Consider the following 26,760-nt stretch of genomic DNA (forward strand, 5'->3'; position numbering starts at 1 on the left):
CAGCAAAATAAACACATGGTTAAATTTTATCCCCCAAGTCTTCAGAAATTAGCAGGTCCAGACCATTTTATTTCCACTACTAAACATGCTTGAAGTTCATACTGTCTCAGTGGTAAATTGTATAGCTCTTGGGTTTTTTTGATTGTTTTTTTTTAATATAATTTTCTTCTTCCTCATCTCACATGGGAAGTTGCACTGTAGTTCTTCCTACATCACATTTCTTCAAAAAAATCCACTAATTTTTCAAGTGATGTGTATGTTATCATTTGTTTGCAGATGTAGTAAATGTAAAGTTGCATCTTTCTAACCAAACACATCATAAGAGAACTGCACAAGTTCCACTGTATGTTCCACACATGTAAAGAAATCCAAGGGTTTCCAACCATGGAAACGAATGTTATGCACACTACCCATTCAGAAAAACGAACACAAGAATCCTGAAATAGAGAAAGAAACTGCACTCTCTGTTCTGCAGCTTCAATAATTACAGTCAAGAGGGTTAGACTACACAGGACAAACGTAGTCAAGCACAATAACCTTGTGATCAAGAAGGAAAATACTCACTTTAGCCAGGCAGGATAAATTCTGATCACTTCTTCATCCTTTGGTTTGGCTCTGATGATCCAGGCTTCAGGAACAGATTCTCGGAATACTGAGCCCAAGTTGCTGTCCTCTGCAGCATCATTTCTGTTGATAACATCATCAGAGAGCAGCACCTGCTGTGTAAAGGTCTGAAGCTCATACTCCTGCTGGTCATCATTTATGTAGTACGCCCTCAAAGCAGCCTCCTAAAACACAGCAAGATAAATTAACATTTACTTGAAAAGACACCATTAATACCTATACAGCCATAGATATTATAAATACCCGATTTATGAAATGAAAATTGAATGCATGTTCTAACCTCAGTGTATACATGGCAATGGCAAAAAAATCAAAACAAGAGCGAAGTTTTGAAAACAAATTTCAGTTAACATGAAAAAAGAAAGCTTGAGATATCCATGTATTTGAACACAATCATTTTTGGCAAGTAACAGTCATTTTAAGACCAAATGTAAAAATCCAGGTCAAATAAATCTACATTCATGCATGTAAAATTTAGTCCACAAGGAAAATGATAAATTACACTTGATTGAACACAACTCTGCCTATTCAGTCTTCTTGCACTAAGGGATGCCAAAAATTAGTGAGCGTCTCAGCCACAACCCATACACCTGTGAAGAGGCAAGGGAAGGGCTATCTTTGCAAGATGCACACAGAAATTTTACACCTACAATGGGCCCATGCCTGCAGCACCTCTGCTATCACAGATGCTGCAGTCAATACAGCTCACTTGTAAGAACTTGTATTCTTCTTCCCTGGTATTAAAAGTGCCAGCCTGGTAAAATGTGCTTGAAAGTCAAGTAGCACTCCTAAATAAAAGTGCTTTCAGTCCTGTACATAGTTTTTTCTTAAAGATCTTTGACATGCAGAACACTACAAACCTTTTGCAAAACTCCAGTTGATTTTGAGCAAAGTATCAAGATAAAAAAATCCTAATGATCTTTAAAGCTTTATATTGTCAAAATTCTGATGTAGTCCGTTCTTCAGACTTCTTTGCCAAGTCTGTACGACTCTGAGACCTCACCATGCACAATTTTATTGTGAACCATCCTGTTCCCCCTCTGGGATTTTTCTCTCACAGCATGGGGTCTCTGCCTAGCCCAGTAAATAAAGATCAGTACAGCACACTTGATTTAGTATAAAGTAATTTTTCCATCCCAGATGGAACACTGGAAAAGCTCGAGAGGGGCCAGTATGTGATCAATAATTGATTATTTTCACAACCAAGGGATGGAAATAACTATAATAAGCTTTAGTGTTCAAAGCTGATTAACTCAAGTGCAATATTGGTGACTGTCCAGGATAAATACCAAACCTCTACTACAGAAAAGGAGCAAGATCTAAAGAGCTGGTTATCCTGTATTGCTTGTATCAGTAAAATCAGGCTTCAGACTAACACCAGGAAGCAGAATGACTGTTTAACATGTGATACTGTGGTTGCCATTGTGCTACAGATATGTAAGCCACCGTTTCCTCAGATGCTCTAAAATAGGAGCACTACCTGAAGAAGTCAAATTACGTTGCAGTGTTGTAGCCCATTCACAGATTTTTGTTGTTATTGTTCAGTTACATTTCTAAAACTTAGCTTTTTACTACTGTAATATGAAATTACATGTATCACACTGGAAAACTGACCCTCACTGGGTATCTTACCACAACTTCTTCATTTTTTGCAATCCTTGGAACTGAAATTAGTCGAAATTGGTTGCGTTTCACTGCATCATTCCCATCAAATATCTTTAGTGTTTGTTTACCTGAATGAAAACAATCATATTTCATTAACACACACCTCGAATAAAAAAAAAAAAAAACAAAAAAAAACCCCCGTGCTTTTAACCCACTGAAATGCTTCTTCGTGGGAACATTCTTTGTCACAGGACAAGCTTTGAGGCTGAATATTTTAAATTTTGTTTTGTTATGGTTCATTTAAAACAGGGGAACATTCAGAGAGGAAAGAGGGATGAGTAATCAGAACTTTATCCTGGCTTTTGATATAACTGTTACAACCAGACTGTGTATGTTATCACTTCTTCATCCTCAGCATTCAAGAATGCATTTATTATTGACAAGTTGAACAACTTGAAGACCAAGACAAAATGCCACTGCCTTCAGAACACCTACCAGAGCAGTGCCAAGTGAGCAAGTGCTTCCAAGGGAAGTCCTTAAAATAGCTGGTTAAGTGTACAGACAATGGGAGGAAAAATACAGGGACAACAGAAAAGAAGAAAGAAGGTACAGCAAATGAAGACCTTCAGCCTTTTGCTGTGTTTCACTTCACTAAAGCCTTATTAAGTCATGCTCACTTCACTAAAGCCTCATGAAATTCATGCTCAAACTGTTGAGCACAGATTGTTGCACAAACATCTGTGAAAGGGTGAAGAGTGAAGGATTTCAGGTTCACCTTTCACAAAGATGGGTTATGACGCAGGTACAGCCTGCTGTATGACAAAGTCTCTCTCTTAAGCAACGTTTTTAAGAGTAATAGCAAAGTGCAACAATATTCTCATAGAACAGGCAGGTTTTGAGAGGTTTTAGGAACAAGTTCATATTACCAGTGCATTAAATGTCTCCTTACTGCCTCTGGAAAGGAAACTAAGTTAATCAATCCAAACAAAAAAGGAGATCCCATTGAGACAGACCTTGTGTCCTCTCCTTATCACATCTTTATGAAAACCCTGATGAGCTGCTGACTTTTGCAGGTTCTTGCAGGTACTCCCCAGAGCTGATGCTTTACAGCAGACATAACTATTTATCACTGACAGAATATGCCCTTTTCATTGCACTATTGGACTAAGTGATTAACAGAAGTCACCCATTGTACAGCACAGTGTTACAGTCTGATCTCACAATAAATCTGTACACCTGCATTCATCATCAAGTAGTACAGACACCAGAAGCTATCACTTGCAATCCTTGGAGTGTTAGAAGTATTAGGTGAAAGCCACATATACCACATATTGTGTGTAATGCTCACACAACTGGTTAATCATGCAGCCTGTTAATGCACATTGTGAAGGAGATGCGTTATTGGAGCCTATTTCCACGCTTCCCTTACAGCTTGGAAGCACTTTGTAGTACTGAATAAAATACAAAGAGCCTTTTGCTCTCAAATAATATTGGCTTTTAGGTTCAATGAAGCACACTAGACAATTGCTATTTACCACAGAAGGATTAAAAAGGAGAACTGAAACTGGAGGAAGAAAACCACCAAACCACCTCTAACTGATGGCTGATTAAAAAGCAAGCAAGAATCCAGGCAGAAATGTGCACCACTGGATATCTCAATGCTGTAGTGGCAGATTAAGAGGAAAGGCTGCAGTCTGTAACTACTTAGCAAGGACACTTCAGTGCTAGCTTTCTTGAACCACCTGAAACTAATCCACCTACTTCTGCTTCAGTGTATGCTCTCAAACTTCAATCAAAAGCAGACACCACAGAACTAAAGGATTATCTAAAGGATTAACTAAAGGATTATCACTTATCTGTGAAAGCAGTCTTCTAAAAATGAGAGTCTACCCCTCAAAAAAATCATGATACCTTAATTCTTATGATCTTTATTTCTCCTTATTCTGAAATATGACAGCTATGCTTGGACTTCTTTTTCAGTGTAGACTTGTCCATTTCTTAAGAATATTTCTTCATCATCAGTTCCACTGGAGGTGGCAGAATGTGTGTGCAAGGATGTTCTCATTACATAGCACGAAAACCTCACTGCACAGTCCCCAGCCAGTACAGCCTCCCATCCTACTGCCAAGTCATCCTAGTCTCTCTTGGGACAAAATTGGCTATGTTGGCAGGTCTAGTGGCAGGCGTCCCTACCCATGTCAGGGGGATTGAGGCCAGATGATCCCTGAGGTCCCTTTTAACTCAAACCATTCCAAGATTCTATTATGATATTCAAAACCTTAGTGAATGCGACCAGCTGCTCTGAGTGACCCTGCTTGAGCAGGAGGCTGTCTTAGATAACCTCCATACCGCCTCCAACCTCAGCCATGCTGTCACTCTTCGGAGAGAAGCCTGTATAACAGATAATGTACAAAGAAAAAACAGAAATGGAATAAATAAAATCACAGAATTATAAAATAGTTCAGGTTGTAAGTGGCCTTCAAGGATCATGGAGTACAAGAATCCTGACAGGGACATCTTTCAGTAGATCAGGTTGCTCAGAGCAACAGCCAACCTGGTATGATACATCATGACTCTTCAATTCTTTTTGTTGATATGAAAAGTAGTATCACTGTGGATTTTCAGTTTTCCAATTATCATAGTGCTTGTATCTGTTGGCAATTTCTTTTTAGCCACAATATAAGGAAGATATAAATATCATCAACTTTTACTTCAGAAGTACCCTTGAAACCGAACAACCATTGCATTAAGGCCATAACACACATTAGGAAGTGACCTACTCCTTTAAATTCTGCTGGATCTATGCCAGAATGAGTGGAATTCTTTAGACACAGATTTCTGTCAGAGTGATCTCCATGGTAACTACAGTATAGACAAATGTTAACCAGAAGACACACTGTGTCCTGGGTGACCTTCTTTAGAGCTAACACAACTTGAGAAAACAAGTGAACACAGGTTTCTGACAGCACAGCTGATGTTCTGAGTATGAACTTTCCTAACACTATCAAAATCTCTGCTGTTTTCTCTAGCAATCCAGAAAGTAGACAATCATCTGAGAATAATAACATTCATCCAAGTTCTAGTACTTGTTTTCATGTGCCTTTGTGAGATACTAGTTGCTATGCTCTTGTGAGATACTAGTTGGCCTGAGAGAATCCCTAGCAATTGTAAATGGAGAATATTTTATGAGCTCTCCATGTCTTAAAAACAGTCAAACAACAGTTGGATTGACTCTCAAAATAAACTGGTTTACAAGAATAAGTTTAGATCTACGGACCAGTAGTAATGTTCTAAGCTCTAAGCCTATTTCTTAGATAAATAAGCATAATGCTGCTAATCTGGTATCCATCACACAAAAAACCTCCTCAGCTTCATCACTGAAAAATCACATTTAATTTTGTCACTGTCCTCCTCACAGGGGACACTTCTACTGCAACCCAGCGAAAAATGGTTTGCTTGCCCACGAGCTTCCGGAAGCACATTAACAGAAGAAAAAACAGCTACATACTGCAATTAGTCATCCAGAAATACATTTCTCCATTGAGTCAAGAGCACATCCAACACATGTAAATTAAGGGGTGTTTTATGCCAGTCTGATTTGCCTAACTAGCCTTGGCAAGAAGCTCAACTACAATCACTTCTGAAATTAGGTAAAGCTCTTCCGTCCACCTGTTCCAATTTTTAAATATTAGAAAATGATCCAGCTACCAAAGTGAAGTCTACCCCTGCTTAGTACATATATATATATATATATATATATATATATATAAATATATATATACATAAAAAACACCTTGCTAATATGAAACAGATGCACTTATCAAATTGTGGTACTTAAAGGAGTTACTGCCTGTTTTGTAGTACCGGCACCTCACTGCTAAATGTCTATTATCTTTTCCTGCTGGATCAGAGTACACAGTATCAGGACTTTCTCCTGAAAAACACATCTTTTTTTTATTACCATGTGATCCTGAGCTGAAAATAACCTGTTATTAACGCTTAGCCTTTCCAAGGGGAAAGTAACTACAAAAAGTTAGCTCCAGGTATAATTTACCAAAGTGTGGAACTTGATTTCAGAGGCTAAGATACCAAGTTTTCCTGGGAAAAGGATAAAACAGCATTGGATAAATCCAAAGTTCATGTTCCTTTGACTTCCAAATCCCCACAGACTTGCTTCTGAAAAGACTTATATGTGGCTTGTGACAGACAGGAAAATTATGCAGTCCTGAATTATTTTGTTACTTAAGAAAGCTTAAGGCCTATACTGAGTGTATTTGTGAAAATTACTCTTAAAAGATCAAATTCTAGCAACATAGCTTACCAAGAACCACTCTTTCTGAAACAACCTGTGGTATTAACATGCTTTATGCTCTTCCACTTCATAGAATGGGGACTATCCAAGTTTGGTTTATCTCAGTATTAGGATTCATAACCCTACATGATGGCATTTATGTACGTAAGAATTATGTATTTTTTCTTTTACTGTCCTTGAAGAGAGCCTTTCAGAATCCCAGATTCCTTCCTCCCACCCTTCCTTTTCTTTCCTTCCTTCTTTCCCTAGCTCTTCCTCTTCCAAGAGAGCCATTTGCAGGTGCGTGCCTTCTCTGAACTTGTTTTCTTGAGCAGCTGAAACTCCCCTAGCTTCAAGACAACTTTGAAGCACAAATCTGTGTTAACACCTCTCCTCCCATTCTGGTAGCCACCTCTTAATTCTTCTTCCCTTAGTTTTTAGAGCCTTTCCAAGCATCTGCTGAATAACACATCACATATTTAGTTATCTGCAAGCAGTTACAGAAGAACACAGTGTCTCTTTTTATGAAAGCGCAAAGTTTTCTTAAATATCTTTAGGGGAAAAATCCCTCCCCACATGCTGTCCTTGCTGCTTCTGGAAAACAGTTTGTTCCTGCTTGCAGAATTACAGTGGAGATCTCCTCTGCACCGTCAGCTGGTTCGGGACAACACATAAGCAAACTCTAAGCCAACAACGTGGGTCTATCTAACACAAAACCATTTCATTTCTTACTCAGCAGACGAACAGTAACCTGAGCAAGGCAAAACAGAGGCTGTGGAAGGACATGCTATGAAACATCTGTTTGCTGACAGCACTCCCATTTCTCTGGTAGACAGGTTCCTCTGACACCTCCTCCAGAATGGGTTTTCACTGATGGCTGAATTCTGTCCTGCAGAAGAGGGACGCATGCTGAGTCAGACAGTTCACTTGCAGCCAGTGAGTGCTGAGAGACTCCCACAGGGCAGAGAGAGTCCTCTGCCAAACCCGCTTGTGTGTCTGTTAAATCTATCAACTCAGAAACTGTGTGATTGTTTTTATGTTAATTTTATGCTTTTGGTTTCAGTATCTCGGTAGGCTAAATATAGTGGTTGATTTAACACATTTAAACCACCAATATTAAGACTTAGATCTTCTAACTTTATATTTCACTCAACCAGTCCATTACAATAGCAAAGTAACAAAAATGAATGTAGACTACTAATTCAAATCTTCTTACAATACTAAACTACAGACTTGGTATCCTTTTCTGCTGGCTTCTCTCCTGTGGAAAAAGTGTGTCTTTCCACACCAATATTATTCTATTTGTTCTGACTTGTTTTCATTGTTTTTAGAAATACGTACCCCTAAAACATAAAGAGCTGGAATTAAGCTAAATATTCTGGAATGTAATTGAGTTCAGACACTCTTGAGGGAAAGCATGGCAATATCCCAAAGCCATGGCAGATGTAGTGAGTCAACACACAGAAGCAGTGAGCAGCCCCTTCTTGACCCATGTTGTACAAAGGGTGTTATCCCGAGACAGGTGAGTGGTACAGCCCTCTACAACTGTGTCACTGTCATGTTAACTTCAGCACCTTATGACTTCCCACAGACAGAGAGGCACAACAACACAACAGTGGGCAGGTGACCCTCAGTAACTTTACCAGGTAGGTTACCAGAAAAGCCACGTCCTGAGCTGACCCGAGGCCACGAATCCCATCATCTGGGGGTGGCACACACCAGAGGAGTCCACAGGGGAAGTTCTGTAGGACACCTCACTGAGCAAGGAGGTCACTCAGCTTGCAAGGATATATGAGATACATGTGATACATTTCTGGGGTGGTACAAGGGTTGTTAGGGGAACTTGAGGAGAGGAATCAAAGCGAGAGATCAAAGCCATTTGGGGAAGAAGTAGTGTGGGAAAATAGAAGGATAAGGAGACAAAGGAAGTTGGTCACATTTAAAGAAGTTGCTGGTTGGTACTGCATGGCCATGCCCTGGTTTGCATCACTACAGTCTGTCCTGTCTTACCAGCAAATGCTATTTCTGACTCTTTTTGTGAGTGTGGTTTTAGCTGAGCTTTCTAAATCACAGTGAAGTTACTGCACTCTACACTCCAAAGTTTTGTGAAAATGCATAACAAAAAGCAATATTTTATAACACTGTTCTCTTTAAAACACAACTAATGATACTTTACATGACCATTGAAAATATTCCATCTACTGCTGCTTTCTCCAGTCCAGAGACGGCCTGAACAATTGACGTATTGAAGTTTGTATCCTGCCTTGATTTTTCATATCTTTTTTCTTCTTTTGGGAAGGCTTAAACTAAAGCTGAACTGGTGTCTACTAATGCTTCCAATGAATCCAGCTGGATACATAATTTGCTCTTTTTGACAGTCATAAGGGAAATACGCTTAATTGTTGAAATGTAGAAGCCCTCACATTCAACCACTTAAGTCACTTAAAACACTGGAAAAATCAAAGTAGTTTAGACAAACTGCAGTTAGAGCATTTTCTTATAATAAGGAAGTATGGCGACGGATCACAACATAAAGTCACTCAGGAACTAAGAAAGTGAAAAAAGAGGATGCTTGAGATCTCTTCTATAACTGATTCAACTACTTATTGAGCTGATTTTTAAAAATTCCAAATACCACTTGCACAATCAGCCTCTTAATTTAACAAGAACTTCAGGATTAAAAAAAAATATTAGTGTTCATTGATTTGAAATGTCCTTTTTTACAACAATCCATGCAGTTCTATTAGGTAGCATGTACCATGTTATTCTACTTACTAATATGGATATAGGGGTGGGAAGCTCTTAAATTGCAGTTTTATCTCATCTTCTAAAAAGCAAGAACTTGGTTGTTACCAACCCAAAAAACTCCACATGCTTAAAAATTTAACTGCACAAAAACCAGCCAGTCAGTCCTGTTTATTGCAACATGCCCAAGCCAAAAAAAATTCACCTGATGTCCTCAGCAACATTTGGATCCAGAGAACACAGAAGCAAAAGGCTCTGAAAAGACATTGCTGTCTGACCTCCAAATTTGTAGTTTATCTCTGAATTATTAATACTATGTTTTCTTTCTTCAATTACCAAGTAGAGAGAAATGATCTCTTTGTCAAGGTAATGAACAGATTGCCACTTATGTCAACCTACCAATGGAAATACCAAGGAGACATTTGTATGGCCCTGGATAAGTATGTTGGACCAAAATTTTGGACCTGAAATTAAAACCTAACATTAGAAAAATAACCATTTAACATTTTTGTCATAAGGCAATACAAGTTAAGATTATATGAATAAAGAAATGGGTCACTATTCATCCCTTACTAAAATTTTGCTTACTTGAATCAGTTGAAATTTGAATGTCTTTTGTTGATCCTTGTGTTGACCCATCAACATCATCATCTTCATCTGTAAAAGAGAGACATTTTAAGGATGGATTTTTGTTGATTTGCATGCAAGGAAGAAGGTGTTGGCCATTTCAGAACAGCTTCCATCAAACAAGCTAACACAAAAAGAACCAGTCAGAAAAGGGCACTTTCTCTTTCTACCTATTTTATGATAATAATTCATAGCATTAAAACTGCATTACAAAAACAAAATTGCATTGTCATGTAGCTACAGTGAAGGCACACATGAGATCCTTATAGTATTGGTTTTAATATTGCAACTACTGCAATTCATTCTTTTCTGAAGTCATGATGTTTGACTGTCACCAAAGTATGGATGTTTCCATTAAGTTTTAAATTACCAAACCAATCCAGCCTTCCAGTCAGAAATATTGGTGTTATAGAAGTAATTTCCACAGCGGAAAAACAAAGTTACTGACACCCAAAGAGAAAGAAACTGCTGCTCTCTGGAAGAGGACTTTGACAGTAGAGTCATCACTCTCACTAAAGCTAGGAGCTAACATGTCAGAAAATAAAACCATACATAAGATATTCCAAAAAGATTGAAATAAATGCCGTGAACATTCTGCATTTGCTTCTGTGCAGAACATCCTCACTGTGTTCTTATTCCTGACACTCAGGGCCATATAAGACCAGCGCAAATCCAAACATGATCAATTTTCCTTTTCTGAGGGTAGCAGTGGAGTGCAATGCAAGTGCTCATCAAATAACAGTATTCACACTCACACCCACTGAAAATCCCAGTCAGTGCTGACTGGGATGCAGGCAAAACTTCCAAAAGATATAAGCCAGGCAACACCTTTATAAAAACTATGCCTTGCAGCTGAGGCAGAAAGCAAGAAAGAAACTATAAAATAAAAGAAGTAAAGACAGATCTTCAGAGCAAAAGAGGTACTGCAGAAGTCAAAATCCTAAAGCAGGAGAACTTCCAAGAAGCAGAATCATAGCATGTCAAAAAGGTCCAAGGCAACAGTCTTAAACTTGACACCAGGTAACTCACTGAATATTTGGGTAATGCTTCAAGTGTCTACAAGAAGACCAACAACAATGCTTTTGAGTTGAGGCTTTTAAAATATAAAAAGTGTGTTGAGATATTTTCCCTGTTATAGCTGACAGACAAACAGATCAAGTTTCAAACTGGAGAGAAATTTAGACAGTATGGTCTTGAAACACCTCAAAATAAGAGAAAGCTGAATACCTTCTTGAATTTCATTACAGATAATTAAGGTTTTTTTTTTTTTTAAAAAAGAAGGAGTAAATATAACAATAGGAAATTACTGCTCCTGATGGCTCTCAACCCTTTTCTTTCCCAGTTTAGACGAGAAGAAGCTGACTTCTTCTATTACACTTTCTTCTTCAGTCTGAATAGTAGGGAAATCTACACCAACAGCATCTTGAAACTATTCCAGTGAAGTTCAATGACTTTGAAATTTGTTATGATAGGAATCATTTGGAGGAAGAGGCTCCACACTGCTCTATCATTGCATCTCTTGGTAGCTCAAGAGTTCAAAAGAAGTCTCTTCCAACACAGAGATGTTTGCTGAATGCTGGTGATGAAGCTTAGCATTTATGCTGTGGCAAAAGTTGCTTCAGACAAATGGTCCCCAGTAGGTCAGTGATGATGGCTGCGCTCATTCACTGCACAGGACAAATCATCTGGCACTTGCCAACCATCAGCTTGGGACAACCTGTGCCTATGCCTGCAGCAGGCAACGCATCCAGGCCACTGCCACACTCTCTGTACCTCAGACTGGTGTTTCCACAATCTTATGAGTGATGTCTTTTGTCAGCTGTAGCAACTGAGAAGCACCCTCTGCACATGCCATGTCAGGAGAATTTCTTAATGAGCCTGCCATCACATAGAAGTGCTAATTATCTTTCGACAAAGGAATTCCTTGCTTCCCTGAAACACCCTTAACATGCACACAATCTTTAGCAAGATCTGCCACCCAGAATCTATGCATTTCTCCTGAAAAAGCAGCAGCAACTCCTGGGGCAGCTGTCCCAAGTAGCTTCGTTGTCAGAAGAGCATCAAATACATCCCAAGACAGTATCAGGGAGCTGCTGGATTCATGACACATCTTGGTAACTTTCAGCACATACCAGGAGCTAGTGGGGTTTCACAAGAAGACAAAGGTCTGTTCTGTGAACACGGGTAACAAGAAGGACTAAAAGGCTAGAGCACTGAGCTTCCTTGACCAAGGTTGATGTGAGAACTAGTTCAAGACAATTCTTGGCTCAGCCTTTGAGGAAGAATTTGGGCAAAGAAAAAGAGAATATAGCAATAGTATCCAGTGCTATTGGCAGTGACCTGCAGACACCTGATTTTCAGCAGATGACTGAGAATGGCAAACATCCAGCAACAGGTCTGGAAGCAAGCCTCAACAGGATGTGGATGGTATAAAGGAAGTCACGTGGAGACACCAGACATATTCAGCATGTAGGTGCTAAACCAAGATGCAAAAAAGCACTATCAACTACGGAAACCCAGAACAAAACACTTTATGCACAGCAGAGTGCAAGGGAGGTGCTGCACCACAGATATTACTCACCACACCTTGTGCTAAGCCACAGCTGTGGCTCACTGACCACGAAAGAAAGGAAGTTGTCAATTGCTGAGGCAGCTGTCAAGGTCACAGGTATGCAACAGACCAGCAGCAGGAGGAAAGGGGAGCAGCCCCATAGCTCGGGCTCTCCTCCCCTGGGTGGAGCCTCCATCCTGAGAGGCTGCTGCCCACTGCACGATGGGGAGCTAAGCCCAAGGGGCAGAAATTCTCATAGGCCACAGGAAAGAGAGCCTGTGTTAGAAATGAGATTTTTCAAGGTGTTGTTATACCATACCTCTGTGACACACAGGCTAAGGACTATAAAAATGCATTCTGGCTTTCCAAACAAGGTGGGTTTTATTCAATTTCATTTTTTCCCCCTTCATGTCACAACAAAGCACTGGAAATGGTCCCAATTAAGTTAGTGAATATTCCTCCATCCTTATGTATCTGCTTCTGACCACAAGCTAATGGCTGCATTCCCTCAATTCAAAGGATCAGACAAACTTTTTCATTAAAGCAACGCAAAAATGGCATTCTTACTTTAAAAAACCTCTACTATGTGTAATATGAAATAACACTCTTAGCATGTAGCATAGTCCTGAAATAGAAAATCTTTTCTTCCATCTCTTAAAATATTGAAGGAAGAGACTAGAAGGAGTAGCTAAAATTGTGTAGCTTGGATTCTTTCACTTAAGGTGCTCCATGGTCAATTTTATTAAGACGTGATTTAAAAATAAAAAAGTGAAAGTCAGACATCTTAAAAGAACACAACACTGCTGAAGAGAGAAACTTATCATCAGAAAACTCAAACTGAAGATTCTATTTTAAAGGTTTGTGATTAACTTTTCTTAGTTATAATAATCAACTTTATTATCCCTTAAACCTTTGGGACACTTGTGAAATACCTAACAACGGAACGGAATCAAAGTTCACAGTGAATCCTGCAGCACAATTAAGCTCATCTAGACTAGACTGTGTTTTGGTTACTTCTTATGTCGGAAACATTAGGAACTCCGTGATTTTCAAGTGGGTGCTATACCACGTCTTTTACCACTAGCAAGCAAATTTATTAAAAAGAAAAAAACACTCACTGAAGAAAGCCCAATCCACAAGAGCGGCCTAGCTGCTCCTGTCTGCCTTTGACAGGTCACTGGAGCGGCCCGGGCCGCGCAGAGCTCGGGTCACGCGGTTCACGCGATGCAGCGCTTCTGCTGCGGCCTCTGCAGCACAGGGACTGCTCCTCATCAGCCCTCCCCACCAAAACCACACCTGAGCCACGAGCACGAAGCTCAAGAGCAATCTGACACGTTGAAAAAAGAGCGGTGGCAAATATCTAACTTTGATGAGCTGTGTTTTGCCTACCTTTTATTTCCTTTCCTATTCCATTCAAGCACCAAAACAAAGGTTTTACAGGTAGGTAATAATCAAAATACAACTGAAAAAATACTTCCATGTACCTCAGGCTTAAAAAAAATTCTTGCTCCTAAAGAGCTGTTAGACAAACATTCACTCTAGATGGCAGCAGAACATTACCCTGCCTAGACATATGGTATTGTTTCAGCACAGAAACCTTAAAAAGGACAGATGCTTAATCCAAGAGACAAATAAAAGTATCTGTACACATGATATAAGAAACAAGTATTTTCAGCAATGATAACACTAACACCACAATTTTTTTGATTCTAAGTTTTCGCTTTCTTTGTTTCAAGGATAGCACACAAATTGCCCTGCACCAGTAAACAGAAGTTTCTGCATTTTGCACAGCATCCATTAAAAAAATCTCTAACCTCTCCCAGAAATAGCAAGAAGTTACTGTATTGCCACAAAAGACAATAAAAAGTAGAAATAATATATTTAATTGACTGATGACTCTAGGTTAAACAAACTCATCAATTAGTTGCATTCAACTTTGAAATTTTTACCTGATTCTGTTTGCAAATTTTCTGATATCCGAAAACAATGCAATTTGCTGAAGTTGCGAGAAAACAACTGAACACAACTTGGAGGAAGAATCATATTCCTTAATCTTCCAAAGGTACATTCTGGTGGCACAATTACACAGCAGGCAGCATGAGCCTATAAACAACAGCATTAGTAAAGAACTTGTGATACACACTGGAAGTAAATTTATTCATAACAAACCATGACTGAAATTGTATAATTCAGGTTAGGGATAATATTGACCTTTTGTAAATCACCTTCATTAAATGAATGGCCCATCTGCCACTCTAGATTTATATTTGTTTAATTTAGATTTTGTGTTACCAGTAATAGGGAGTCTTAATATGTCAAGAAACTTTCAAGAATCATGAACCTGTTCTGTTAAAAACAAAAGGTTTTTATACAGCTACACAAAGAATTTTAAAGTTTTGGTCTCAAACTCTGATACACCACTCCATGTGGATATTTACTGAGGGAAATGGAAAAGGTGCTCAGGTTATATTGAGCAGCTTGAAAAGAGCAGTATCCTCTTATATAGCTGTACCCACTTGCAGACTCTGAGGTTAGACTGTCTTCAGTTTTATTCCAAAAGGTGACTGGATAATTTCTGCCTTTACACTGTTGCAAATCTTCTGCCTTTATTGAATACACATACCTTTGTACGTATGGCCACACAGCATGTTACATTTCCTAGAGAAACTGTAGAACATTTGAGAACTGTATTTGGCTGTTCTCAAATACAGTCCCTCCCACCTCAGAAATTATGTCTGAGATTAAAATACAAACCCCACAATATTAAAAAAAATAAAATAATTGAAATCATACCTGAAATACTGAATAACCTCTAGAGTTTTATTTTAAATCATTACTACATGGAGTACCTCATCTAGCCTTAAGTAGCAAATTAATGATTTCTTACACATACTTTCAGTTCCCACCTCATCTACTGCTACTTTCACTTCCACCATATTTTAATAAGAGGTGGCATTAAGTGGATGGACTAATTGTTATCTGCACTACACACTGTTTATCAGTGTGTAAAACACTGTGGTTTCCAGAATTATTATTGATGGGTGCCATCAGCTTGCACGGGAAATAAACATGTGTCATGTGAATGGAAAAACACAGAAACTGGTACTGACAGCTTAAAAAAACCCCAACCACACAGGCTAAGACCTATTCTATGCTGAAATAACAGCAAACATATGAGAATGGTAAGTCTTTATCCTTGCAGAATTCATGATTTGAAATAAATTCTGATTTAACAGAGAAAGTGCCTGCAGGCTTCTAGCCACAGATCTATAATGATTAGGCCTTGATGAATTCCACTGGATTTACACAAAGCTTCACTGTGACTTTGAGAGTTGTTAATTAGAATACTATGAGGAGGATTTAAAAAAATCAGATTTCCCATCTAACACATAAAAAAATTCAAATAAATAACTGTATAGATTACGTGTATTTACAAAGTGTATAAAAACCATATTTATACAGTGTGCAAATAAATTGTATTTATATCAAGTGTTCAAAAAAGCACGTGCCCATATATATATATATATGTGGTTACCACAAATACATGCAGCAGCACAACATACCAGGATGCCACACCATTCACATCTCATGCCAGAGAGCACCTCAGAAGACCCACAGGTTTTTTTGCAAAATTCACAACGAGCACTTGAAGAAAGGTTTCCCTCCCTCCAGTGGTGGTGGTAAGTATCCTGAGGGAACACATCACAACATAGCATTACATGAATCAGATACACATTATTTTCAGTACAACTTTGAAATCAGTAATTCAAATAGCTCTGAGGAAATAGCAACAGATACTAGGGCATTAAGTTTTTCTCAAGATAAATACAAATCTTTAACAATATAACATTTCACTAAAAAAAGAAGTTTCATCAAACGATCAAAAAATTTATCACTGTGTTTTTCCTTCACAGTGCACAAAAAAAAAAATCTTTTAAAAAACATCCTACAGTGTCAGTATTCTGTATATACTGTGCTGTGAGAAAACAAGAAAATAGGCAGTTGTGCTTCAGTCAGACTGCAGGAAGCATGAGGATAAGAGAACAGTTTGCCAGGGATACAATGCAGCCAACAGATCAACATACAGAAAAAAAAGAAAAGAGTTCCACACCAGCTTTTGCAAAGAAACTTTTATATAAGATACGTGATTTTTTTTTTTAATTTGGAGGTTGTACACATCCCACAGATTTTTCAGCAAGAGTTCAAAAGCATTGTGAATATATCAGCATTTAAGTTCACCTCACTCTTTGAAGTATATTCTGAAGTCACACAGGTCCTTTGCCTGTCAATAAGCAACTAAAGTGCTTTGATAACTGGCAGCATGTGAGACTAAAGACCAAGACTGCTCCTTCTCTAGTCCACAAAACACACGACCACCTTCCCCTGCAGAGGCATCAGCACTTACATGGTCCAGGTGCCCATCCTGGTGGCACTGCCGGCAGTCACTGCAAGCAAACAGGATACAGTCTGTGTGCACATGCAGCTCACAAACTAAAAGCACAAAAACAAAAAAAACTTTTTTAGGCTGGAAACGCCCGGGTTTTTCTGCATCTCCTTCTGCCCTCCCTTCCATACTCCTCTACTACCCTTTTCACACCATACTTTTTCTCCTTCACGCTCTTTACATTCAGCAAAGGTAGACAATAAAGAAGTTCACCAGCATTGTTTTGTGTGTTCCTCCACTTCCTCTGTGTTAAAAAGATGTAACAAATATAAAGGAAAGGCTGAGCTAATTTTGCTCATAAGCAGCACTTGTCATATTTCCTTCAATTACAGCAAATTGAATGTGTACAGCCGCTTGGCTTTGTCTCACAGTTCCAGAGGAACTGCTGCCTACTCCAACATACCTGCGCCTGAAGGCTACTATGAGTCAATCACCATATATAAGGTAAATCACTATTTCATTGTCAAAAAAAATGAAATAATTTTTTCAGAGCACCCTCCTAAGTAAGGTTAACATTGCCTTCCAAAATATGGTACGTACTTGTAGGTGGAAGAAGTTTGCGTGAACTCTGCAAATGTTTAGGCAAGTTTTGGTTTTAAAATGCCTCCATTATTTAAAAGCTGACTTGAAATACCAGATGTGAAAGAAAAGAATCTGCAGTTAAGCTACAAAGTTATGAGTTACAAAAAAAAATTCCCAAAACAATAACTAATAGATCTCCATACCTAGCTTCATCATTTCAACAGTTAGGAGGGTTCTCTGTGGGCCTCAGAGACAGAGATGGATAAAAAGATCCTCCTGTAGCTGCTTTGTAAATACTCAGGGAAGGCATCTCACTTTTCATCAAGTAAATGAAAGCAAGAGACAAGCATCAGATTTTTCAAATACCTTTCAGTTCCAGTCAAACAAGTTATTTCTCCAAGCATATCACAAAAATATGAGAACTGTAACCTGAAGATTGGAAGTAGCAACTGCAGATATTAGCACATTATCTGAAAGTGTCTTGAAAACAATGCTATTAATTTACTTGAAAACAATGCTATTATTTAGAAAATAATACCCAATTTGTGCTCTTTGGGCTCTTACAGAGAAGAATTAACACTGTGTTTTCTAACCCCAGAGAAGACATAATCTCCCATCACACCAAAGCAGACTCATGACTAAGTCAACCACAAACACACACAGCTCCCCATGGTCAGTGTCTTTCTTCACTGCACTCAAGAATTTCTCTCTGAGCTGTGGCACAGTCCCTCCTCCGCTCACATTTCTCCCTGTTCATAGATGTAACAGGAGTATTTTCCATTTTTGCCAGTTCAACTAACCGGGCAAACTAGATGCTTGGAGTCATACTCTTGCTAATGTTCAAAGTGCCCATAGGCAATGTTGCAGCTTCAAGGAATTTACAAAAGCATTGGGGGTTTTATTGTTAATTCTGCCAATACAGGCATGCACTGCCCTTTGCTATACTTTGTAAGAACAAAGAGGGGGTTTTACCTTTAGTTTAATTCACATCTGCTGCTTCCAGCACCAACCCTAGCCCCAAACTGGTAAGAAATATGTTCACATAAATGGTGGGAATGGCCTAGGGAGTTAATCCCTTAAGCTGACTATCCTAGTGTAGGAAGGAAGATGTTTCTGAATGTAAAGATTAAATTAGAGGTCCTACAAAAAGAAATTTAATTTTTATCAGCCATTCCATAATCTGCATTATTCTTTAACACATAACAGAATGACAATCTTCTGTTCAAGCTAGCTATGAAAGTACTTTATGATTGCCAAAAAAACCCAACCTGATTAATTTCAGATACATAAACTTGAGAGAAGAGCCTTTAAAATGTTAACTGCATCCTTCTCCAGTCAATCTGCTGCTCCAGCCCAATGATTATTAAGGAATTTTACTAAAGAATTCAGCACAAAAAAAATGTTTGGATTACTCCAATTTCTATTTTTTAATTTCCATCCCTTCTTCCAGGAAATAAAGGAACAACATCATGAGACCGGATTCAACTGGCACCAGTGAAATCTGGTAGCAAAAATAGCTATCCAAAGCAATCAGTAACTGTCACCAGAATTTGGAGTCGATCTATTGTCATTTTTACCAATGATACATATGTTTTTATTTCATTATGCATTAATAAACATGCATGCTCATTTCTGAGAACAGGTCCCCTACTGGGCACCCACAAGATTTATGTGGGTGAAACCTTTTACTTCCTTTCAAGAAAGTTTATTCAATTCTAATATATAAACAGTGCAAATCAAGTGACTAAAATCACTTGAAAAAAGTGATTATTTTACAAGTACATTTAATGATGTCAATTCTTTGTTTAGAGAAGGTAACTCCATCTTAGCCTTTGTTTTTATCTTAATTATGGTCAAGAGTCCAGGAAAAGTTCTTAATTTTAGTATCAGACATGAACATCATAAACAAGACTAGATTTGCAGTATTAAGTCATTAGAGATAAACAAACAAAAAAAAAAAAAGGAAGAAAGTTCTATATCTCCATCTGAATTTAAAAGTTCGTTACCTTAAAACATTAGACTTCTAAAACAAATTCCACAAGCATTTTTGAAGAATTAAGGAAGAATCTTGTGCATTTTATAAACTTCAGCTGCCCTTTTTAAGATACATTTTAAAAAATTACCAGAGAAAGAAATTGTAGACTTACTGGTATTCAGAAAAAGGGCACCGAACAAATCACACCACACAAAATAGTAAAACTGTAAAATCCATGTGAGGAAAACAATTCAGAACCTTAAACGAACCATTAAAAAAATTCTGTGCATGTGTAATATCTAACTACAACATGTGGCTTCATGTGCTTCATGTTTACAAACACTTAAATGGAAACATCTGAAACAATATTCCCTTGCACTTGTAGGCTGGGTTTGGCTGGGGTAGAGTTAATTTTCTTCACAGTGGCTAGAATGGAGCTGTGTTTTGGGTTTATGCTGCACACAGGGTTCATAATATAGAGATGTTTTAGTTATTCTTGAGCAGGGCTTACACAGAGCCAAGGCCTTTCCTGCTTTCCGTACTGCTACATTGGGGAGGAAGTTAGGGAAGGCTGAGAGGAGACACAGCCAGGACAGGTGACCCAGACGGGACAAAGGGACTTTCCAGACCATCTGACATCCTGCTCAGTATTTAAAGCTGGGCACAAGAAGGAGGAATGGGGAATATTTGGGGTGATGGCATTTGTCCTCCCAAGCCCCTGTGAGGTGTGAGGGGGCCTTGCTGTCCTCGAGATGCAAAACACCTGCCCGCCCATGGGAAGCTGGGAATGACTTCTTCATTTTTCTCTGCTTGTATGTGTGGGGGTTTTACTTTCCATATTATACTGGCTTCCAATTGTCTCCCTGATCCTACTGGAGGGGCAGGCAGCGAGTGGTGCGTGTGGTGCTTAGCAGCTGTCTGGGGGAAACCACAACAAATGGACACAATGAGAGTGCAGTAGAATTAACAGAGTAAGAAAGTGAAAGCAAATTTTAGAAAGCTTTAACTAAATTGGATCACTAAACTAAAGCTATTTGTAATAGTTAAGAGGGTATAACTAGTGAAAACTATTTTCTTCTCAAATTTCTATGTTTATCTAACGGCACACAGGTTCTGAGTCTTACTAAGATCACTAGAAAATTCCCTGTGCTATCTGTAGCTCACAGAACATCCTACCAAACTGTCCCGGTCACATGGGGACTATGCTAAGTGACATATTCCCACTAGTCACAAGAACAGTCTGGCTCCATTATGCAACTCAACAGACAAAAGCAGAAACAGAAATACTGTGCCATTCCAAGTCTAAATGCTGTGATCAAAGAGGATTGCTTCCCCTACACATACACAAATCACATTTAATAAGGCATTATCTTTAGCAAAACAGCGATTTTGGAAGCAACTCAATTCCCTGAAGAATTGATTTTTCATTCATTAGACTTTTTTAAACAGTTCAGAGGTAATATTCCTATAAAACAGTAAATTCTATTTAACTTCACAACTCAACTGAACAACTAATAGACATTTAAGACAATGGATAATTGGAGAGCTGTCCTACATCAAAATCAGTCACGTACTCATGCCAACATGTATTTCAAATTAAAAATCCGATATTTGGGTGATTTCTTTATTGTTTTTTCAGAGAATACATGTCAGAACATTCGGAGCAGTACTATTTTGACAAATAATATTTTCAAATATCTTTCCATTGAAGGTATCTCATCCTCATTACAAGTAACAGATATCTGAGACTAGTAACACAGGAAATTCTACATTATTTTCTAGAAATACGACTACCTGATGATTCTCTGTATCAAAAGTTTCCACTGGAAACAGAAATAAATTACTGCAACAGGACAAGTCTTTCAGCAAAACAGCTCCTCATTCTTTGCCCATCTCAGGCAGGGATTCATTGCACACCACCACAGACTCGCTCAAAGTAAATTGGCAGAAAGCTGAAAAGAGTGTACAGGTTTGACATAATTTGCATTTTATGGAAGGTGGTTGATTTATTATTCTTTAGTGCGGAGTACACCTTCCCACAACCAATGAATGGATAGTAAACAAACCAAATATTGCTCAGTCACTCAAGGTATGCAGTGCAGGAAGACTGCAGGTTACTGGGTGGCACACAGATGGCTGTACAAGGTCTGAGTTACCTTCACATCGAAAGGCAGGTGACTCCAGGGACTTCCTGCACACAGCACAAAACTTTCTTTTGTAAAGTCCTGGAGGCCCAAAACAGTGTGCAACTGGAACCTGCCAGCAAAGAATGCATAAGACATCATCAATTTCAACTTTCAAAGTGTCAGTTAAAATTCATAGAAGCTGCTTAATCTTGCAACAACAGAGCAGTATATACAATGTGAACTTAACTCAGCACAAGAATAAATAGATGAAACATCCTTTAAAAAATAACCATACTTGGAAATACATGTTAAATACTTAAATGTAACTTTTTTAGTTCTTGGAAATTAATATGTATTGTATATATTTTTAAGCTGATTAGCTTCTTGATGATTCACAACAACATGAATCCAAAGGCTTCCTTTGGGACATGCCTGTAATCACAGCTGTTCTTCTAAGCATTCGTAATTGAATCAAGGACAATTAAAGAGTAATTACTGCACAGGTGAAAAAATACCCTAAAGACATGCACAAGACAACTTTTAACATCTCAGTGCTGCCACAGTTCAGTGCTCTCCACACGCCTTTCACTTCCTCCCCAGATACAGCCCGGTCACTGGCTGACCATAGGGATTGGATGGTCTCTCCCTGCCTTATCCAAAGCTTCAAGGCCAGAATGCTATCCAGCTCCTGAAGTACATCCAGACTGAGTTTCCTCTTGACTGTAGGTTGAAAATGATAGACTACGATTTTCTCTTGCAAGAGCTATCTGTACCAGTTTTGGCAAATGTGTTTCTTATTATTCATTTATTCATTTATTCTTCTTATTCATAATATTCTTATTATTCATTTTTCTTGCTTGATTTTATTAATTATTAATTTTTTATTCATAATGAACATGGGAAGTGATAGTACCAAAGAATCAACAGATGAAGCAAAGTAAAGAATAAGAAATATACTTAAGTTTCATACCTTTTCTAGAGACTACTCTTCCTACAAGATGCACAACTCTGCTAAAGTGACAGTCACATTAGAAGGAAAGAACATAACTGCATATTTAAAGTCCTGGGATCCAAATGAGTTCCACAAAAGTTTGCTGTGATTTAGGTATTTAGTATTATCTATTTCACATGCCCTTCTTTCTACAATGAAGTTTTACACATCAAGTTTATCTTGTGGTTGTATTTCTGGTAAAAGCTGACAAATTATTATTTAGGTCTCAAATGAAATTAATCATTCCCAGTAAAACTTTGGAAATAAAGACTTCAGATACAGGGAGTCACAGACAGCAGCCTTTCCTCTCAGATACATTGGTAAAACATCCTTCATTATTCATCAGGATTTGAATTTTCTCCTTGTATATTGAGGTTTTCCTGAGAACTATTAGCAGCAAATATGACACCTACTGTGAACACAGAATTTGATGACCCAAGGAGTTGCTTCCAGTTATAAGCATCAAATTCCCACAAGAATTTTCTGTCTCAGAAAGTATGGGAACAGTCACATCAAACAATCCTATTATTCAAGCATGCACAATGAAAGAAATGAGGTAAAGTTTTGCCAGATGCAACACAAGGAGAAAAGAACAATGCTGGAAATGTAATCAAGTAAAATCAGTAACCCCCAAACTACAAAGCATGTGGTTCCTCAGGGCTCCTCAGAATTAAGCTTTGGGAGGTAAAAGAGGACAAAGAGAGGTATGAAATATGTTTGTCTTACTAAACATGAACAGAATAGCGCACAGCAGCTGACCAGTGAAACAAAGTCATTGCGTGAGGAATCCTCGGTGCCTGACTGACCAGGAAACTGCCCATTCAGATCCCACGCTCCCCACCAAGCTGGGCTGACAGCCAGCCTACAAAAAAGACTCCATATGAGTATCTCAAATACAATATATAACAGCATTTCCTCTGAAAGCTTCAAGTTTTATCTTGATGTACAAGTTGGCGATTAAAAAATACAGCCAAACCATTATTTTCAGGTCCATATCCTACTCCTTTTGGCCCAAATTGAAATTTCATTCTCTGCAGCCCTCCATCTCTGACATAAAGTTCATAGCTGGCTTACACAATTTTTTTCTTTTTAAATTAGAATACTCGAGCCATATAATGTATGTTTACAAAAAGAATACATATTCTTGGTGGGGGTAAATAATCCTAGAAAGCCTAAGAAGCCTTAATCAAACTATCCCAGGTTAAGTTTAAGGCTCATAGTCCCTGCCCACCCTGCTACTTCTTCAAGAGAAGGAAGAAACAAACCTCTCTGCACAGTGTCATGCCACGTTACCCGGGCTCAGTTATTGTGCAGGTAAAGTGCCAGAGCTGCAGCTCACTCTAGCTGCTCCAAAACAAAAAAGTTTGCTGGGAGCAGGCCACTTGCACGAAAGTCATCCTGCACAATGAATTCATGCGCAGAAAGTTGGTAAGAAATGACTATGTGAGCACAACCTGACGCAGACACTGTGAGGAGTACTGAAAAGCCCTGGTGGGATTTCTTCAGGCAAGCTTTTCTGCACATCCCAACCTGTCTTCAGGTTTCAAGTGTCATCTTTAGGTGCCCTACCCCTGCCACAGCCTCAAGCATCATGCAGCCACCCAAGGGAGAAGAATTCCCCCTGAAATCAGACACAGCAGAGACCTCCCTTAGCTCCCAGGTGTGAACAAACTGCTCTGGACACGCAGCATGAGCATCCAACCCTCTCAACAACACAGGTTTGAAACACAGGGGACTCTTTCTGGCCATGGTCTGGCTATTTTATCTTAAGCCTAGCTTAGAAATGCAGGCCGTTCATTATTGTCACAGAGAGGTTCTGCTAAAATAAAGAATATGTGAAAAACAGTGTTTCTTTTGGGAAGAATTGTGACAAAGGACTTTGACAGAAGGCAAACTTATTCAGAGTCTGACTGTACTTATCTAGAACACTCAAGGGAAGGAGACAAAGTCTAAATTCTTCAGCTGTTGAGACCATGGTAACAATTGTCTGAAGTCTCAAGTCACTGTCAAACAGAACAGAGCAACTTGCAGATTGAAATGTTAAGGGCAGGTGGAGAAGGGGAAAAGAAGGGGGAAAAAAGTTTCTTTAATTTCTTTCTTACAAATCAAGCCAATGAAACTTTGTTTATTGTGAGTGGTCTTTCTGACATGCTTTGGAAGATGTCAGGTATAAAAGCAATGCAGAGCCTGATGGAAAATGGGATGGGAGTAAGATGGAAACAAAGAAAAAGTAAAAGAGCAAGTACAACATAACAAATGCATCGATTACATAATGTTTGTCCAAACATGTTTTGGTTGCTGAACAAGTTCCAAGTACCTAATATATATATAAAAAATATTTGAAACTCAGACTAGAAAAGCCAGTGAGACACCATGAAAGAATACAGAACATTACATGCTATTACTCAGTTTATATCCACCTCCGTAAGTACAGCAAAGTACAGAAGCATAAGGTGGCCTAAAGAGAAAATGTTAATAATTCATGGGAGTTTAAAACTGCTTTTCCAATCCATCTACTTAAATTACCTTATGGAAACCACAAAAATCGATTTCCACAGAAAAATACAGAAAATTTCTTCTAGTAATGCCATTAAATGACATCTAAGTGCCCTTACAATATTGATCAGAAGCATATCAACAGAAAGTATAATGGTAACACTCCAGTGTGATCTCCAGAATGACTCTGCACTCAGGGACAAGATACTTCCTAGTTCCTGTTGTATTTCCTGCCATCTGTTAAGGAATGCAAAGTACTAGAGAATGTAATACATATCTGTAAATGTTCCTATCAGCCTGTAATAGAATTTGATCCTATAGAAACCTAAGATTCTAACTCCTTCAGTGCAATCTGTACAAGTACACAGCAGTTCTGCATTAACAAAAAAAAAAAAAAAAACAAAAAAAAAAAACCAAACAAACAAAAAAAAAAAAAAAACCAGCAACAAACTGCTTTTAAAATCCACACTTTGGAAGATAGAAAAAACAAAGGATAGAATTGCTTTCTCTTGATAGTGCCTTTTAAAACTGTTCCTCATCCTGAAATGTCACAAGATATCCAGCATGTGCCCAACAGTATATCATGAATTCAAGTACCCTTCCACTAAGGTGGAGTCACTTCGTCCAGAGCTACCCTCCAGACTCTGATTTGTGTATAGAGTCAGGCCAGGCTGTCCTACTGGTCTGCAGCCTCCAGGATGCCTCAGCAGCAGGCGAGAAAATACAGCTCCAGGAAGGCCTGTTTTACACCCAGCAGCAGCTTCTTCTCTTCCAGTCCAGGCAGAAGAAAGCTTCATCTTAAATCATGAGGCAAAGACTTCCAGGTGCAAAGGGCAAGGAGAGAAATACAGATATATCAAATGTCAGGGTGGCAGCTGCTGTCTTGGGCAGTCTTAAAAAGGAACTACCTACTAAAAACTTTTCCTAGGCCTATGTCTAGATATTATTTTGCCCACGCATCTCCTTCTCCATCACATCAGGGTGACTTTCACTTGGCATGACTTTGTGAAAAATACCGGAGAGATTAAGAAACCAGGGTGGCAGGACCTAAGGTAGTGTTGGGCTGAACAGCTTCCAAGAAGGAAAGGGCAAACAGAAAGAAGGATTCTAAAACTCTCAACAACAGCCTCCAAGTGTTGAGTAAAAGGAATTTAACCTACGATCACTAGCTTGCAGTTCAAAAACACAGTTGCATTTCAAGGAAAAGCACAAGCAGCTTGGAAGCAACCATCTTCATCAGACACTCACAAGGACAGTCACACAAGAGTCATTCTCAAAGACTGCTCCCAACATAAGGCCAAAAACAATTTCCTGATAAAAACTAAAATGGTGTTTCTGAAACAAAAACATGTACGGATGTGTAAGTGTAGAAGCATTTCCCTATGTAAAGATTCTAAGGTTCACTCCAACACTGTAAACCTTTGCTCTAGGGAGGTAGATACGGTGAACACACCTCACTCCACCCCATGACTGTTCTGTCCAGGCCTAGACTATACCCTCTCTGAGAGAAGGCAACAACTTCGTGATTCAACTTTTGCCCTTATTGACATATTTTCAATTACTTCCTTGTTACTCAGTAATCAAAAATAGCACTTTGATTTGTTTGAAACCTCTTATTTAGTAGCAAAATATTTCTGCAACTTGAATACACTGTGTGCTCTGGAATGTCCTTGATTGCTTTGGCATTTTAGGGACAATGCCTATCAACTACTCTTCGCTTATGTTCAAACTGATGTTCTTGCTCTGAGTACTTGATTTATTGG

General features: G+C 38.6%; 1 protein-coding gene across 1 annotated transcript in view; it reads right to left on the bottom strand.

The window, feature by feature from the left end:
- Positions 1 to 26,760, bottom strand: part of DGKQ (diacylglycerol kinase theta) — an 88,534-nt gene that overhangs the window by 34,305 nt on the left and 27,469 nt on the right. The window contains exons 4-10 of the mRNA XM_058044529.1: positions 21,541 to 21,640; positions 16,849 to 16,934; positions 16,007 to 16,132; positions 14,393 to 14,546; positions 9,854 to 9,922; positions 2,257 to 2,357; positions 565 to 788 (exon numbers count right to left, since the gene is read on the bottom strand). Coding sequence (XP_057900512.1) covers positions 565 to 788; positions 2,257 to 2,357; positions 9,854 to 9,922; positions 14,393 to 14,546; positions 16,007 to 16,132; positions 16,849 to 16,934; positions 21,541 to 21,640 — 860 coding nt within the window. The remainder of the gene's footprint in view (positions 1 to 564; positions 789 to 2,256; positions 2,358 to 9,853; positions 9,923 to 14,392; positions 14,547 to 16,006; positions 16,133 to 16,848; positions 16,935 to 21,540; positions 21,641 to 26,760) is intronic.

The sequence above is a fragment of the Melospiza georgiana genome, chromosome Z, assembly GCF_028018845.1.
Source record: "Melospiza georgiana isolate bMelGeo1 chromosome Z, bMelGeo1.pri, whole genome shotgun sequence".
NCBI classification, from domain to species: domain Eukaryota; kingdom Metazoa; phylum Chordata; class Aves; order Passeriformes; family Passerellidae; genus Melospiza; species Melospiza georgiana.